Genomic DNA, 18,374 nt, shown 5'->3' with positions numbered 1-18,374 from the left:
GCCAGTGCACAGAAGCTGTCCACAAACAAGGAACTCATGCAGAACCTTGCCCTGAAAGCACCCAGAAATGAAGACAAAGCATTGTAAAAAACATACACTGCAGTATACCCTCAAGGGAAAAAAGAATGAAAAATGTAAAAGTCCCATCCAAACTATATAAAACTCAAAAATAAGCAACAGTTCCTTCAGATGAGAAGGAATCAGTGAAAGAACTACTGCAGTACAAAAAGACAGAGTGTCTTGAAACCTCCAAAGGATCAAACTAGATTTCTAGCAATTGGAAAAGTCCAAAATGACAGATGATGAATTCAAAATGTGGATTCAAAAGAAACTCAGTGAGATCCAGAAGAAAGTTGAAAACCCGCACAAAGAAACTGGAAAACAATTTAGGATTTGAAAGATAGCTATATTTTATAAAAGCCAAATAGAGCACCTAAATTAAACAACTCACTAAAGGAATTTCAAAACACATTTGAAAGCTTTAATAATATACTAGAAAAAATAATTTTAGGCCTTGAAGACTAGTCTTTCAAATTAACCCTGACAGAAAAATAAAGAAAAAGGTACTTTAAAAATCAAACGAAGTCTTTAAGAAATTTGAAATTATGTAATACAACTAAACCTGTAACTTATAGGCATTCCTGAGAGAGAAGGAAAAGTAAGCAATTTGAAAAACATATTTTAGCAAATAATTCAGAGAAATGTCTTTTATCTTGCAGGTGAGCTAATTATCCAGATACAAGAAATTCAGAAAACACATGTGAGATACTGTAGAAGACATCACTGAAGCAGAATCATCAGACTGCCCAAGGCCAACATGAAGAAAAAAAACAAAAACAAAAAACAAACAAAAAAACCTTAAAGACAGCTAGAAAAAAGGGCTAAATTACCTATAAAGGAAATCCCATTACACTAACAGTAGATGTCTCAGCAGAAATATTACAAGTCAGAAGAGGTTGGAGGTCTATTTTTAACCTTCTTGAAGTAAAAAAAAAAGGCCAACCAAGAATTTTATATTCTATCAAACTAAGCTTCATAAAAGAAGGAGAAATAGTCTTTCTCAGACAAGGAAATGCTAAAGACAACCAGACCAGCCCTACAAGAAATCTTCGAAAGAGTTCTAAACATGAAAATGAAAGGACAATACTTGCTACCATGAAAGCCTATTTTGTACAAAGTTCACAAATTTTATAAAGCAATTACACATTTGAGACTACAAAGCAACTAGGTAACAACATTATGACAGGAACAAAACCTCACATATCAATATTAACCTTGAATATAAAAGGCATACATGCTCCACTTAAAAGATATGGCTTGGCAAAATGGATTTTTTTTTAAAGACCCAACCATCTGCTTCCTCCATAGACTCATTTTATGTGTAATGACATTCACAGGCTCAAAGTAAGGGGAGGGGAGAAAGATCTACCTCACAACTGGAAAACATAAAAGAACAGGAGTTTCTGTTCTTGTATCAAATAAAACAGACTTTAAACCAACAATGGCAAAAAAAAGAAAGAAAGACAAAGAAGGGCCTTATATAATGATTAAAGGTTTCAATTCAACAAGAAGATTTAACTATCTCTAAATATATATGCATCAAACACTGAAGCACGCAGATTTATAAAATGAATACTATTAAACCTAAGAAAAGGGACAGTGGCCAAATTATAATAGTGGGGGACTTCAATACCCCACTGGCAGCACTCGAAAGATCACTGAGGCAGAAAACTAACAAAAGAACTCTGGATTTAAATTGGATTCTTGAATGGATAGACCTAATAGACAACTACAGAACATTTCACATAATAAGCACAGAATATACATTTTTCTCATCTGCAAATGGAACATTCTGTAAAATTGACCAAATGCTTGATCATAAAGCAAATCTAAATACATTCCAAAAAAAATTCAAATCATATGAAGCATCTTTTTGGAATACAGTGGGATAAAAGTATAAATCAACACTAAGAGGAATTCTCAAAATCACACAAGTACATGGAAACTAAGCAACTTGCTCCTGAATGGCTTTTGAATAAACAATGAAATTGAGGTAGAAATAAAAAGTATTTTTGAAACAAATCAGTATAGAGATACAACATACCAAAACCTCAAAAATATAGCAAAAACAAAAACAAAAACAAAAAAAACAGTGTTAAGAGGATAGTTTATAGCATTAAGTGTCTACATCAGGAAAATAGGAAGATCTCAAATTAACAACCTAATATCATATCCAAAGGAACTATACAAATAAGAACAAATCAAACCCTAAGCTAGCAGATGAAAAGAAATAACAAAAATGAGAGTAAAACTAAATGAAATTGAGACAAAAAAATACCAAGGAGAAATGAAACAATGGTTCTTTGAAAGGCTAAACAAAATTGATAGACTATTAGCTAGATAAACAAACAGAAAAAAAGAGAGAAGATTCAAATAAGCACAATGAAAAATGGTAAAGGTGACATCACAACTGACAGCACAGAAATCCAAAAGATCCTCAGAGACTACTGTGACCATCTCTATGCACACAAACTAGAAAACAAAGAGGAAATGGATAAATTCCTGGAAACGTACAACCTTCCAAGATTGAACCAGGAAGACACTGAAATCCTAATCAGACCAATAAATAATTATGAGATTTATTCAGTAATAAAAAAAATCTACCAACCAAAAAGAAGTCCAGAACCAGATGGATTCACAGGCGAATTCTACCAGATATACAATGAAGAACTGGTGCCAAGCTCATTGAAACTATTCCAAAAAAATGAGGAAGAGAGAGTCCTCTCTAACTCATTCTTTGAAACCAGTGTCATCCTGATGCCAAAATCTGGTAAGAACACCTTAAAAAAGTAGTACTAAAGGCCAATATCCTTGATGAACAAAGACACAAAAATTTTCAACAAAATAGTGGCAAAGTGAATGCAGCAACACATCAGAAACAAAAATTCATTGTGATCAAGTGGGTTTTATTCCAGGGACATAAGGATGGTTCAACATTTGTAAATCAATAAACGTGGTTCACCACGTAAACAGAATTAAAAACAAAAACAATATGATTATCTTAATAAATTCAGAAAAAAGTATTCAATAAAATCCAACATCCCCTCATGACACAAACCCTCAACAAATTACATATCAAAGGAAAATACGTCAAAATAATAAAAGCAGTCTATGTCTATTGAATGGGCAAAGACTGATAGTATTTCCCTTTAGATGGAATAAGACAAGGATGCCCACTCTCACCATGCCTATTCAACAAAGTACTGGAAGTGCTAGCCAGAGAAATCAGGCATGAGAAAGAAATAAAAAATATCCAAATAGGAAAAGAAGAAGTCAAACTATCTGTCTTTACAAATGATACAATTCTATACCTGGAAAACTCTAAATTAGACTCCACCAAAAGATTTCTGGAACTAATGAATGATTCAGTAAAGTTTCAGGATAAAAATTAATGCACAAAAGCTGTTGCATTTATGTACACCAACAAAGCTGAAAGACCAAATCAAGAACTCAATCCCATTTACAACTTCCACACACACACACACACACAAAAAAATACCTAGGAATACATTTAAACTAGGACATGAAAGGCCTCTACAAGTAGAACTATGAAACACTGATGAAAGAAATTGCAGATGGCACAAACAAATGGAGAAATGTCCCATGGTCATGGAAATGAAGAATCTATGTCATTAAAATTACTACCACTTGAAACAATCTACAGATCCAAAACAATTCCTAACACATTATATCATTTTTCACAGAAATAGAAAAAATAATTCAAAACTTCATATGAAACCAAAATGGAGCTAAAATAGGCAAAGCAATCCTAAAGGAAAAAGAACAAAGCTGGAAGCTTCACATTATCCAACTTCAAACTATACTACAAGGTATAGTAACCAAAGAAGCATGGTACTGGTACAAAAATAGATACATAGATCAATGGAACAGAATAGAGAATCCAGAAATAAATCCACACACCTATAACCTATTGGTCTTCAACAATATCAACAAATATTAAAGATGAAGAAAGGACTCCTCATTCAAAAATGGTTCTGGGAAAACTGGCTAGCCACATGCAGGCAAATGAAACTGGACCCCTACTTCCACCATATATAAAAATTAACTCAAGATAGATTAACGACTTAAATATAAGACCTGAAACTATAAAAATTCTAGAAGAAAACCTGGGAAAAACTCTTCTGGACATTGGTATAAGCAAAAGATTTATGACTATGATCTCAAAGCAAATGCAATAAAAACAAAAGTAGACAAATGGGGCTTAGTTAAACTAGAGGCCTTCTGCACAGCAAAAGAAACAACCAACAGATTAAACATACAACCTAGAGAATGGGAAAAGATATAGGCAAACTATGCATCCAACAAAGGACTAATATTTAGAATCTATAAGGAATTCGAACTCCAGTGAGAAAGAGAAAATAACCCCATTAAAAACTGAGCAAAGGACATAAACAGATGCTTCTCAAAAGAAGACATACATGCGACCACCAAACATGAAAAAATGCTCAACATCATTAATCATCAGAGAAATACAAATCAAAATCAAATGAGATACCATCTCACACCAGTCAGAAAGGCTACTATTAGAAAGTCAAACACTAACAGATGTTGGTAAGTATATGGAGAAAAGGAAATGCTTACACACTGTGGGTGGGAATGTAAATTAGTTCAAACCCTGCCCTCCGCCACGGAAAACAGTATGGAGATTTCTCAAAGAACTAAAAAGAGAACTACCATTCAACCTAGCAATCCCACTACTGGGTATCTACCCAAAGGAAAAGAAACTATTTTATCAAAAAATAAAAATAAAAACTCCTGCAGTCTTATGTTTATCACAGTACTACTCACAATAGAAAAGTCATAGAATCAACCTAAGTGGACTGGATAAAGAAAATGTACTATATATACACCATGGAATATCACACGGCCATAGGAAAGAATGAAATTATGTCTTTTGCAACAACACGGATGGAGTAGGAGGTCATTATTTTCAGTGAATTAATTCAGAAATAGAAAACCAAATACCACATGTTCTCACTTATAAGTGGAAGTTAAGCAATAAGTACACATGGACATATAAATGGAAATAATAGACACTGGGAACTCCAAAAGTAGGGAGGATAGAAGATGGGGAGAAAGTTGAAAAACTACCTACTGGGTACTATTTTCACTATTTGGGTGATAGATTCACTAGAAGCCATACCCCAGTATTAATCAATATACCAATGTAATAAAAACCTGCACATGTCTCCCCTGAATCTACAATAAAATAAAAATTATGTAAAGTAAATTTAAAAAATAGATTCATAATTGAATTCCCCTTATTAAGAAAAACAGAAGTTAAAAAATCCAGTTTTCACCCTGAATTTTCAGCATCGACGTATTTCTTCAAACTTGTGATCTAATAACAGAAAAATGTTTAATGCTATTTCATTCTTTTAAAACTCATGTTATTTCTTTAGCTCCATGCTAAAAAGAATATAGTTATTTTGAAGCATATGTTTAAGGTAATAGATGTCATTCCATTAGTAACACTTTTTAAAAATCCAACACATTTGTAACTAAAATTATTTCCAAAAATTCAAAATAAAAAGTAATACAAGTAGATATTTGTCAAAGACTTCCAATAAAAATCACTTTATTTCCACCTACTTAGAAGAAATTGGCTAAGCAAATATTGCATGATACAAAAAAATAAGAGATTTTTGTAAAACCTTTTATATTAAATAAAAGTCACAATTATGAATAACTATACTGAGGCTTTAATCTTAGTAAATATCAAATTAAAAGATAAATATACAAATTTGTTTCAACTCTTTTGTTACCATTTAGTTATAATATCACAACACTTCTCATCCATATTTTCTTGTATATCTTTTAATTTTCTCTATACTGAGACAACAGTCACATCAATTCATCAGTTTGCAAAGAAAGATAATTAAACTTCTAGAGACTATTGACTTGGTAATTTAACAAGCATCCACCATCAAAATATTTGTTCTTGTCACCTGATTTTGCAGGTAAATCTGAGCATGTAATAGCTTTAAATTGCTGGTTTGTTTTGGGTGGAGATCCAAAATGTATTCAAATATATATTTCATGATAAATCCTCATCCATATTAGAACTACACTAATGCCATGAATATCAATTTGTGGGTCAAACATTTAAGTAAATGAAAAGAAGAAGGAGAGGAAAGAGGAGAGAAAAGGAAAAGAGGTGGGAGAGGAGGAAGAAGAAGGAGAGGGAAAAGGAGAGAGGAGGGAAGAAGAAAGAAAAGAGGAGGAGATTGAAGAGAGAATAGGGAAGAGGAAGAAGTAAAGAGAAAAAGGAAGAAAAGAATGAAGAGAGAAAGAGGAGATGGAGAAAATAGAAAAAAATGAGGAAAGAAGAAGACAGAGGAGGAAGAGAAAGAAGAGTAGAAGTGAAGGGGAGAGGGAGAAGACAGGAGAGGAGGAGGGAGAAAGAAAGAGTAGAGAAGGGAGAAGGAGCCAAATGGCTAAATCTGTTTTCTGCAAATAAAAGTATTAGTGCTTATTTGGTAACATAAGCTTAAGCTAAAGCCAGTAGAAGGGAGGAGGAGAGTAGAGGGAAGAGGAAAATTAGGAAAAAAGAGGAAGAAGAACAGAGGAAGGAGGCAGATGAGGAGAAGGGGAAGATTTTATTCTCTGGTCTATATTCAAGTCAAACACTTAGATTTTCTTTTTCCTTAAAGCTAACTCACCATTGCAGTTGCCATTGGATAGGGAATTGAGCAACGTGTTTTGTTCACACTAAAATAAAAACAAACATTAAGAAGAAAAATGTTATAAAATTTTACTTCTGTCTGAAAAAAATCACATCATTCTTTTATTTAGAAAGAATAACAAAAAAACTAGTCTCCAAAATTATTTTTCACTAGCATTCTTTTCAGAATAATGTATAAAACAAACTTTGAAATAATAAAATGATAATTAATTCTAAGTATATAGAAATTCAGTAAATAATTTATGTTATCAGTAAGACTGTCTTCTTCAGAATATTTCCTGCAAGATTAAGTTTGTTTTGATTTTGGATTAGAAATTAAACATTTGCACATTTTTAAAGTAGCATATTCAATCAGAAATCATCTTTATTAACATTGCATTTTAAGAGGGAGAACCACTGATCATACATATTACCACTACATGAAAATGCTGGATTAAAAAACAAACAAAAAACCAGCTCTGTATCCTACAGTTAATCTTGTCTGACAATAATTGATGCCTCTAATGAGATCATGTGCTATCTACTTCACAAATAATGTACTATTGCTATTTTTGTTAATCATGATGATAGAAGTTGATATTTCTTCAGTCCTCACTGTATGCCAAGGACTTCACACTAATTATTTAATCCTCAGAAAAATTGTATGAAGTGACAAATTTTATTTTTTATATGAGAGTCAAAGATTAAAAAGGTTAAATAACTTCACCAAAGTCAGAAAGCTAGTAAGAGCATGGGTTAGAACCAAAGTTCATGCCCTTCCAATTCCAAGCCTCTTGTTCCCAACCACTACATTACACTGCTTCTCTCACAAGATGAGTTTTTATCTTAAAGGCCTACTAGAGGACCTCTGTTTTCTCTTCTTTATAGCCACAGTTTATGTATTTTAAGCCTGACTCACAGTTATCAGCTATACAATTTCCATCAGGTTATTTTCTCTCTCTCGATTTCTACTTCCCTTTTTATGTAACATTCAGGTAATGCCACTTACATCTCAGGGCTGGTGATGATTAAGTTAGCCTGACTAAAGGGACTGGCCCCTGAGAGATATTCAGTGAACTTGAGTTTCCTTTCCCTCGTCTTAAAAATACCTCATCTGAAATCTCCCGTGGAAAAGAACTTCAAAATAATTTATGTAGATATTCAACCCTTAAGGTGGTGGATCATAACTCCATGCTTCTTAAGTGTGGGCTGCACACAGTGACTTTCTTCCGGAGAGCACAGAATAAAGAGAAGGGAGTCACTTTACAGTGGAGAAACCTGGCAAACACTCCCTTATCCAGGTGATCAAGGTAGAATAAACATGTTGATAAATCATGTTGATTGTAGGTACCCTTGATACAGTGTGATGAGAAGGGCACTTTACCTCTATAGTTTTCCTCCCAAAAGGGGCCCACGCTTAGAAAGGTCTCCAATCTGGTTTAATGATATTCTGTCACCATCCTGAAATTCTTAATAACTGTTGAACAGGGGACCTCACATTTTCATTTTGCACTGGGCCCCTGTAAATGACGTATCCGATCCTGTATATAAGGCTTCTATAGTACAAATTAGGGTAAGGCCCAAAGGCAGAAGTGTGAAGCTGTAAGGGACAAGAATGTGGTTCAGGACAGCTCCTAAGACATCAGAAATGGGAGGGTCAAGATCTTCTATGTACCTAAATCACTGGGAATAAGTAGCTCAAGGACACAAGAAAAAGAAGCAATCCTTGTGCTCTAGAGGAGTCAAAGAAAGTTTCACGGAGACAGTAGTCAACCAAACTAATAATGCTAACTAAGATGTTACAGTGTTGAGTAGGCCAAGCACTATTCTAAATGCTTTGCCTTCATTGACTCATTTAATCATCTCAATTACATGTGAGAAAACTGAAGAACAAAGATTCAACAACTCAAAGTTCCACAGGTAGTAAGTGGCATACCCAGGCAGCTTGGCCTCAAAGTCCACACTCCTAACATTACAGAGGGCTTAAGGATTCAAATGATAATAGATAGCTTATTTATATTAAATCATATTGATGCAGATTTGATTCAGTATCTCTGTTAATTGACAGTATAAACGGAGATAAAGAATTCTGGAATTTTATAATAATATTATTAAAATGATTGCAACAGTTTATGCGTCTCTGAAGTCATTTATCATATTCCATCAGGTTTAGAGTTAGTTCTAATGCCTTTTTTTGGTTTTAAAAAAAGATCCTTTCGGCCAGGTGCGGTGGCTCACACCTGTAATCCCAGCACTTGGTAGGCCGAGGCGGGCGGATCATGAAGTCAGGAGATTGAGACCATCCTGGCTAACACCATGAAACCCCGTCTGTACTAAAAATACAAAAAAACTAGCCGGGCTGCTGGTGGGTGCCTGTAGTCCCAGCTACTCAGGAGGCTGAGGCAGGAGAATGGCGTGAACCCAGGAGGCGGAGCTTGCAGTGAGCCGAGATGGCGCCACTGAACTCAGCCTGGGCGACAGAGCAAGACTCCGTCTCAAAAAAAAAAAAAAAAAAAAAATTCCTTTGGAGGTTGGTTAAGAGATCCATTAAATTAGATTATTTGTCTTATTTCTTCTTTTCAGTGCTATAGTACCTGCCACACATGTCCATTAAATATATGCTGAATGAATGAATGAATGAATGAACAAGAGAGGGATTACCTAAAAATCAACTAAAAGAATCAAATAATCGTAGGTTTTGCTGAAGGGAGAGGTCTCGAAATACTTGTGTGATGTATTATTACTTACTTGATATATGTTTTATCGTCATGATATAAGGTTACATGTAGTATGACATTCTAATCAAACCACTGATCCTACCTTGCTGATATCATCGAGTGGCTGATTACAGGCATTTTCCTTTTGGATTATGTTCATTAAATCAGTATAAAATTTTTTTGCATTCAGGAAAACAAGTGGGTTGTTTATTGAGATAATTTTCACCTGCTGCAGGGTTTCCTTTTAGAGGAGAAAAAGAAACAGATTTAGAACTCTGAATTAAATAATGGAGAATTATAGCCAACAAAATATCAAGTCTAAATGTCACTCAGTTTTATGAGCAATCTCTCAATTAACATTTTGATTACTAAAATGTATTTAGAGGCCTTAATGTACTATCACACTTCCTTAGGGGAAATACATATTTCCTATTTATTAAGAAACATTAATAATGGCAAGATAAGTTGGCAGCTTTTCAGAAAGTGGCCCTTATTCCTCCTAGCTGGTTTTTCGGTAGGCAGTAGCCTAGACTATCCAAAGAGTTCCAGGAAGTCCTATCCTTTCAAAAGTATTTCTTTTATTCAATCTATCAATTAAAAATTAATTTACTTAACCATCAGTATTTTTTTTTTTTACTGAAAATGTGTCCTAAAGGGTCAACCATCATTCATTCATCTCATAATGGCATAGCTTTCCTTCAGCTGAAATATTTTACAAGTGATTAATAGTTGTAATTTGAAGACAGAGACCTACAGGTAGTAGTAGGAATATAACTTCACTTTGGGCAGGCCTAGGAACTGGATTGCCAGGATGTGGTGAGCGATGCAGAAAGGAAGAAGGAAAAGTTTTGACACAAAAGGTGTCTGCTTTGCCCATTTTCCCATCACTTGGTGATGTGCAACTAAAACAGTATTCTCTCTGACCTTTGGGGCAAGTGTCTGATCTAGAAATGGAGAGGAGGGTAAATTCTACAAAATGACAACTCTTTATCAACTAAGTAAGCAATACTCTTTCAGGCTTTACTTCCATAGAAGGGGAGATGCAAAGAATAGACAGAGGAGAGAAGTATGAAAGAAATAAAATATTAAGTATGTTAATTTGGACAATTCATTTAACTTCTCTCAGTTCCCTCATTTCCAAAAATGAGACAAATGTTTAAACTAGAAAATTTCAAAAAGTTCCTATAGTTACAAAACTGATTGAACTTTGCAAAGTGAGGAGATTTGCAACAAATAACTCAAGAAAATAAACAGACCTTAAGTTGTCAAACTAATGTTTGGACAAGAGTAAACCTCTTAGAAACAAAAAATAAAAATTAACTCTTAGGCCTGTCATATTAGTCATCCCAAAGCACCAAAGCTTAGCCTGACCCTCTAATCACACTACATCAAACTTGTCCAAGCCATGGCCCGTGAGCCACATGCCACCTAGGATGGCTTTGAATGCAGCCCAACACAAATTCATAAACTTTCTTAAAACATTATAAGACCTTTTTTTTGCAATTTTTGTTTAGCTCATCAACTGTTATTAGTGTTAATGTATTTTATGTGTGGCCCAAGACAATTCTTCTTCTAGTGTGGCCCAGGGAAGCCAAAAGATTGGACAACCCTGAACTATGTGATTGTGCCAGTGTGTTGTTTTAAGTTAATATGAAAAAAATGTATTTGTTAAAGAATAGAGATTCAAATTGTTCTAGAAAAGAAATTACCAGTGGGGTTAAATTCACTGAGTGGGAAGAGATCTCTCAAATCACAAAGGGTCATTTCACATGAAGAAGAGGTGGAAGAGTGCATAAATGGAAAAGATAAATGACAGATTATTTTAATTTAGCTGAAAATTCCACCTGAGAACTTACATTCAACTCTTGTTTTATCTTAGTTTTGTCCCTCTTATTTTTTATAAAAAATATTGAGAAATTAGAGAGATGTAATATTATAATAAAATTAAAATCTCCATGTGGAACAGTTATTATTCAGGTCAGTGACTAGACCGAAACCAATCAAGACTTAAAGATGTAGAGAAATTTCTAGCATTTTCATCTTCCTGCAAATCCCCTCATTCACTTCTCTACATGTTTAGCCCAAGAAGAAGTTAAGGATTAGACAGAATTTATTAAACAGTGATTTTTAAGCCGAAAATAGTCAAATCCAAAGCCAAATTCAGTCTCAAAGCTAAGGAGGTCAGGGCTAATACATGTGTACTTGTGGTGTGGATACACAGGGGACTTCAGGGGCCCAAAAGTCAGTCTGGGGCTTTGCACAAGCACTAAATTCCCATGGAAAAATTAAGGAAAGAAACGAAAGGCAAAGTTGGTGGAAAACTTGAGCCTAGAACACCCTGGAAGGCCCTGAACCCAAATAGCTCTCTGTGAAACAAATCTTTCCATAGTATTAAAAACATAAGCCATTCCCTTGGGTGCTGCAGAGGGTTCCTGATGCTACTTCCTACTTCCAGTCTATTTGGAAATACCCTGACACTGGTCCTTCTGGTGGGAGGCCAGTTTACTCTATCCTTAGGGGAATTATGAGATACTGAAATAAGTGTATGTGAAAAATAAAGGGAAAAAGGTTAGTCAAACATTTACAAAGCAGGTTCAAAATGAGGGCAATTTTTTTTAATTGGCAAAATATTTCAAGTCAACATTTTCCCCCTCACTTTAAGCTGTTATAGTCCTCCTTTAGAACAACAAACTAGAATTCAGACATAATCAATTGGCTTTCCTAAGCATGAGCAGAGCAAGACTGTTTATACAAGTTGTGTCCTTAAAAAGGTTCCCACTGTGTGAGAAACCAATTCTATTGGCATTCTGTAGCCATTGGACTGAATTACCCTCTGCTAACAAACAGTTGACTGAGTTAAAAAAAAAAAAAAAAAAAAGCAATACCATGAACCAAATTTGCTTCATTCCCTTTCCTATTTCCTATCTTTCTCCATGACTTAATTCAGAGTAGACTATCAGTTTAGTCTGATTACTTTATGCAACTCAGTAATGGAAAAGAGGTGTCCAAATGCCTGAATTAATCTTGGCCATGATTCTACAGTGAACTGTAGTTCTAGGAACCATGCTACGCTTTTATCTGAATGCTGAATCCAAAGAGATTTTCTTTTGTTCTATTGATTTGTTGCATGTCTTTTGCCACATATATTGTGATCACATATGTACCATTGGAAGTTTATACTAATTAAAAACAATTATATTTTTAACTATCATAATTTATCTAATTTTTGTGATATCTTAAAATTATCTCACCCACAAAATGATTAACAATTGCAGAAAGGAAAAGTAAAACTAAACTTACACTGTCCATGTCTGTCTTCACTTTAAATTCCATTTCTTTCATGTTTTTTATACTTAGAGTCATTGCTCTAAAATTAAAGCAGATAGAAAACAAAACAAGTCATTTCCTAATCATTATATAAACAATGAAGAAACCAAAAGTAGTCATTTAATAACTAGAATGTGTCTGAAATGATTTACATTCTATAACCCATTTGTTCATAAGAGGACATTGGTAAATCTATATATCTCTAAGATATTTGGGGATAGAGGTTAACAACGGAGGCATATAAATAGAGTCCCATCTCTCCAAGCTACTAGATGTGGATTAGTAAAGAAGAATTATAAAAGAGAAAAGGCAAGAGAGTATGCAGCATTGATAAAATACTGTTTTAATGAAAAGCAAGAAAAGAAAGAATCAATGGCAAGATAGGACTGGATAACACTGAATTTGAATATATAAATTCTATAAAGAAAGACTCTATAGAGATAAAATAACATTTTTTAGAATACATTATTTCACAAATAGCTTTAAGGGAAAAATGGATGTGAAGTAAACAGAAACATTATTCCCAGATGAATACTTTGTAAAGCAGAAAAAGAATTGGTCAGACTAGGGAAATGATTTATAAATTTTCAGTAAAATGACAAAAAGAGAGTGTGTTTCTCAATAAATTATCTAGAAAATAGATTAATCTGACTTCTGAAAAATAAAATGTTCTGAAGTTATTTAATTTTCCAAATAATTATATTGTGAAATGATTTGTGATCATTAGCTACTAACTCTCTTCACTTAATTTAAAGAAATCTCTCTATAATGAAGTATAAGGCTAAGGGGTTTATTTATTTTAAAAGAGTTTATATATTCTATTTTATAATGTTGATAAGCTATTTATCTTCATTAAGATCAACATTGTTAAATATCATATGCAGGTAAAACATTTACTTATCTGTTTGTCCCTAGTTCTCTGACAACAAGAAAAACATGAGATTGTAGTACTCTGTGTTACACAGAAATAAAAGTAGCAAGTACCATATGGCAAGTAACCATGTATTTTGCTGCTGTGTCAGAATAAACAGAGCATTTAGATAGGGTCCTACCTTGGGAAGCGTCCTATCACTATAGCTATGGTACAAACAACACCAAACAGCAGTCCCACATTGGCAGCAAAGCATATTGTAAATACATACGTACTGACCCATATGCCCTGAAAGAGAAACAAGAAACAGAAGTTGTGAATCCTTTGGAATTCACTTCTTTCTCATGATTGCTAAGTTCCTCACAATCGAATTCTTAACACTCTTGTGACCAGATCTCTCAGCAAAAAGATACTATTTAACAAGTGGTAAAAAGAAGTTCAAAAATACAGAAACAAATCCTGCTCCATCAGACTCTCAGCAGCAAAGGTGGGGAAAAGTTTCTTCTTTTATTTCCAGACACTGCCAATCCTTAGTTCAATCCCCAACAAACACTATTTTTAAGATCTGTAAATAGTTGGTTGATGTGTATGGTTCAAAAGCATGCCATGATTTCCCACTGCTTTCTCATTTAATGTAATATTATTACAAGCAATTGTGTACAGATTTTTGGTCATTCCCAACAATATTTTGTCTTCTAGGATTGCCATAAAAGTAACTAATGTCATTTATTAATACATAAGGCTCAGGAAGCCTAATTTTAAAATGACTGAGTCAAACAATGCTGCCAATGCCACTTTTAGATCAATCACTATGGAGATCATTATAATTTTATTTGTAAGGGGCCATTCAGTATGAAAGCTAAAATATCAGGGCCAACTTGGTTTTTGGGAACATTTCAAAAGATTACATGAAACTCTAATTCTCTTTTAGTTGGAATACCAAAGTTATTGCTGTTTTGCTCACCACTTAAAATTATAATTTGCAACAAGATATTGTATTATTGTTGGAATTTCTAAGCTTAGTGCTGAAAAAATATATTTAAAAGAAAATAATTTGTGAAATACAGGTTATATTTTCTTAACACTAAATCCTGCATTTATCAAACAGTAAACAAACAATGTTTTTAACCTCTATCTTTTCCTCCCAAAACTTGCGGCACTTTGCCTCTGACTGAAATTCTAAATTTGTTTATTTCTGTCCCAATAGCTATATTATCACTTTAAAACATCTTTGAAAACATATTTTAATTCCATACACAAATGAGGAAGTTAGAAGCGTTTCTGTGTTCTAAAAATAGCAGAATCTTGGGGAGGGAAGGAGTGTAAATGTTTTTCAGACAAGTCTGAAATAAATATTTCTAAAGGGCTCTTTTTTGTTGCTGTTTTTGAAATGCTTCTCCTTTGTATGGATTATTTATCTACACTAAGTTTGAGTGATTCTTAACAGGTTTTTTTGAAAAGCAGAGCCCTTGGAAGCAAATGGAGGGAATTTTATCCATAAAATTCCTTTTGATGTAGGACAAACAAACATTCTGGAGTAAAAGAGAAAATACAATTTAAATGAATGTCATGTTAAGATCCATCATCTACAAATGTAACGCTAGGTTATTACTTATTATGAGATCATTCCTAGCTGAGATGTTTTTTCTTTATTCAGGTGAACACACAGCCATTTGAGTCTTCTGTTTATATATAGTGTGTTTTTTTCTTCCTGGTGTATTATGCTATACTTAATCATATACAAAACAAGGCTGCAAGTTTTTGACCATTATTTTAGCTTCCCACGATGACTCTGAGTTTCACTCATTCTCAAATGCTAACTAAATCTGCCCAAGTGTGGCAGAATAATACCTCACCAAAAGCTTTATAAGTCTAATTCCTCTGGGCCATCCTCCACGATTCAATATGGCATAGGGAACTAAGGTTCCTGGTCCCTGCCCTTAAAAACATAGAGCCTGAAGGCCAGAATTCATCAGAGCAACCAGAAATTTTGGTACCATCTGGTTCTATTTTTAAAGCATATTTACTCTCCCACAACATCATCTATTATAAGTTGGGCTTTCCAAATGCTTACTTATTTCCTGGGGCTACCTTTATAGCTTTGAAATAATATCAAATGGAAATTAATAACATAGGCCAATAAATAGTTCCATTAGTTAGAATAAATCCCAATAGCATTCAGTAATAATTCCTGTTAAAGACCCAAATGCTAGTTGTCACAGTTATCAAGAATTAGCTGACTCTTCGGCCCCTATTTTTTATTTTTTGTTATGTGTTCCTACTTGCTCCCTTCCCTATTTGGCACTCACAGTCCCCGAACACAAACTAACCCCAGTGTTGACCTTCAGTAGGGGACACAATCCTTTGTCTTTGTAGAAAATACATCGGCATAAAGCACAGTTTAACAGCTACTAAATTACCTCACTTCCCCCTAGCCTAACTATTGTACTACTATCTGTTTTTGTGGCAGATCCCTATTATTAAATTTTTACAGATCTGAATTCTGTATCCAATGTTCAGCTATTCAAACTCAGTTCTGAGCCAATGAGTCTCCATTTGGACACCTATTTTCTCATTACTTCAAAGAGGGTTTTGACCAACAACTCAAAAGAGCATCAATATTAAACTATTAGGCCTATTGTGGGGAGGAGGGAGGGGGGAGCGATAGCATTAGGAGATATACTTAATGTAAATGACGAGTTAATGGGTGCAGCACACCAACATGGCACATGTATACATATGTAACAAACCTGCACATTGTGCACATGTACCCTAGAACTTAAAGCATAATAAAAAATGTAAAGAGGTGAAAGTTTCTAATTTTCCATGTGATGACTATGTACATGATATTTTAAACTTTAAACCTTCAAATTAGTTTACACACACACACACACACACCCATATCTTGGATAATTTTACTTCCATGATATTCTAGGCATAGTCCATCTATTTAATAATCTAGACATTATATATATTGGGTATATAGCCTATATCCACAAAAGTCTGTGCAATATTCATACTTTGAATGCTGTGCCTAATAGTCCAATAATCCTTTGAATGTTGTGCCCAATAACCCAATAATCCATGGCTTTTCACTGTTGAATCCCTTGGCAACTAAGAGATACCTATTCACTCCAACCACAGAAGGCTATTTTCAAGCTAAACCCAATGTCCCACTGAATCATCATGCACCTGCTATATCCACGTCACCTTTCTCACACCGTATCTTTGCCCGCACCCTATTGCCTACTTAGTATTTAACTATCACATCTAAGTAGGAGACTACAAATTCTAAGCTCTTAAACAATTTTTAGCTATCAAACACCTTCAAACTTAACATGTCCAAATGCGAACTCATTAACTTCACCCCAGAATCTGTCCTTCCTCCAATGTTCTCCTTCAGTTATAACACTAATATCCTTCAACACACTCTAATCAGAAGGTATGGAATCATATTTTACTTTTCCTCCTCTTTAATCTACCTGTCCAATCATTTCACAAGTTCTATAAATTGTTAAGAAAAAATATCTCAAGTCATATCCTTTTCTCAAATTATTAATGATACCTTAGTTCACACTGTTCCTTTCCTCAACTCTTTTGACAGTGTCCTACTTAACTCTCTGCTTTTGTTATCCGCATGCAAACCACCTGCCATACTGCTGCTAGAATTAATGTTCTAAGTATAGATTTGGATATCAGATTTAGAGAGTATATTAAAGGCATTTTAACTCAACCCTCCTCTATTAAAATCCACCCAAAACAATATAAAATGTGAATACAGAAGGGAAAAAATCAGCATCAATGAAGCCAGAACATGGTCAAAACTTCTAACTATAAAATACGATATAGACTTGCCAAATACTGTGAAATTTGGGTGATAATCAAGGAGGACACTAGAAGCCAACAAACTTATCCTCAGAGCTCAATCAAGTATAGATGTTTGCTTAAATGCCAGAATCCTGAAAATTCTGTACAATAATCTGGTAAGAGCTTTTAGGGGCAACAGCTTCTAAGTTCTAAGGTTAAAGATGGGTTACCAGAGAAAAATGAAATGTACTCATAGAGATTTATTTGATACCAGAGGACTGCAGAGTGAAAGGCCATTTGTATCACTTACAATCTGACTTCCTAAGTAAAGGTGACTGCAGGAAGTAAAACAAGATGAAGAATGGAGAGATGACAACAGCGTGAGATCACCAGCGAACCTGTGATTTCTGAGGCTTTGCTTCAATGATCTAAATCAGAACTGCAGTCTGCTCTACCTCATTTCCAACCTCCTGCTCTCCCTATGTTGTTTTCCAGCAAATAGGTCCCCTAAAAAATGCATTACAATTCTAAATAAATCATCAAGGGCCCTATTCATGGAAATGAGGAAAATAAAGAAAGAAAATAATGAATAAGAGGCAATAGATAGATTCGGATATGTAATAGGCAATATAATCTCAGGAAGAAAACCTTAAATATAAAAATTCAAAGAAGGAATGATCAATGAAAAACAGAAAAACAGAAGGAGATAAAAAGCAGGCAGGCTAGAATAATACAGGAAAGAAAATGAATGAAAATAAAAGCCATGTTTAAAATTAAGAAGTAAGATAATCACAACTAGAAATACATAATCAGAGATATGTGACTAGTCCAAAGAAATCACTTACACAGAAAAACAAAATAATCCTGGGAAAATATTTAGATATGAAGGAAAACAAAGTAAAAACAA

General features: G+C 34.0%; 1 protein-coding gene across 1 annotated transcript in view; it reads right to left on the bottom strand.

The window, feature by feature from the left end:
- Window positions 1–18,374, bottom strand: part of SLC26A7 (solute carrier family 26 member 7) — a 143,236-nt gene that overhangs the window by 20,676 nt on the left and 104,186 nt on the right. The window contains exons 12-15 of the mRNA XM_008001056.3: window positions 13,842–13,948; window positions 12,763–12,829; window positions 9,566–9,703; window positions 6,744–6,792 (exon numbers count right to left, since the gene is read on the bottom strand). Coding sequence (XP_007999247.1) covers window positions 6,744–6,792; window positions 9,566–9,703; window positions 12,763–12,829; window positions 13,842–13,948 — 361 coding nt within the window. The remainder of the gene's footprint in view (window positions 1–6,743; window positions 6,793–9,565; window positions 9,704–12,762; window positions 12,830–13,841; window positions 13,949–18,374) is intronic.

Source organism: Chlorocebus sabaeus, chromosome 8 (assembly GCF_047675955.1).
Source record: "Chlorocebus sabaeus isolate Y175 chromosome 8, mChlSab1.0.hap1, whole genome shotgun sequence".
In the NCBI taxonomy this organism is placed as follows: Eukaryota; Metazoa; Chordata; class Mammalia; order Primates; family Cercopithecidae; genus Chlorocebus; species Chlorocebus sabaeus.
This window is presented reverse-complemented; position numbering and strand designations above follow the sequence as displayed.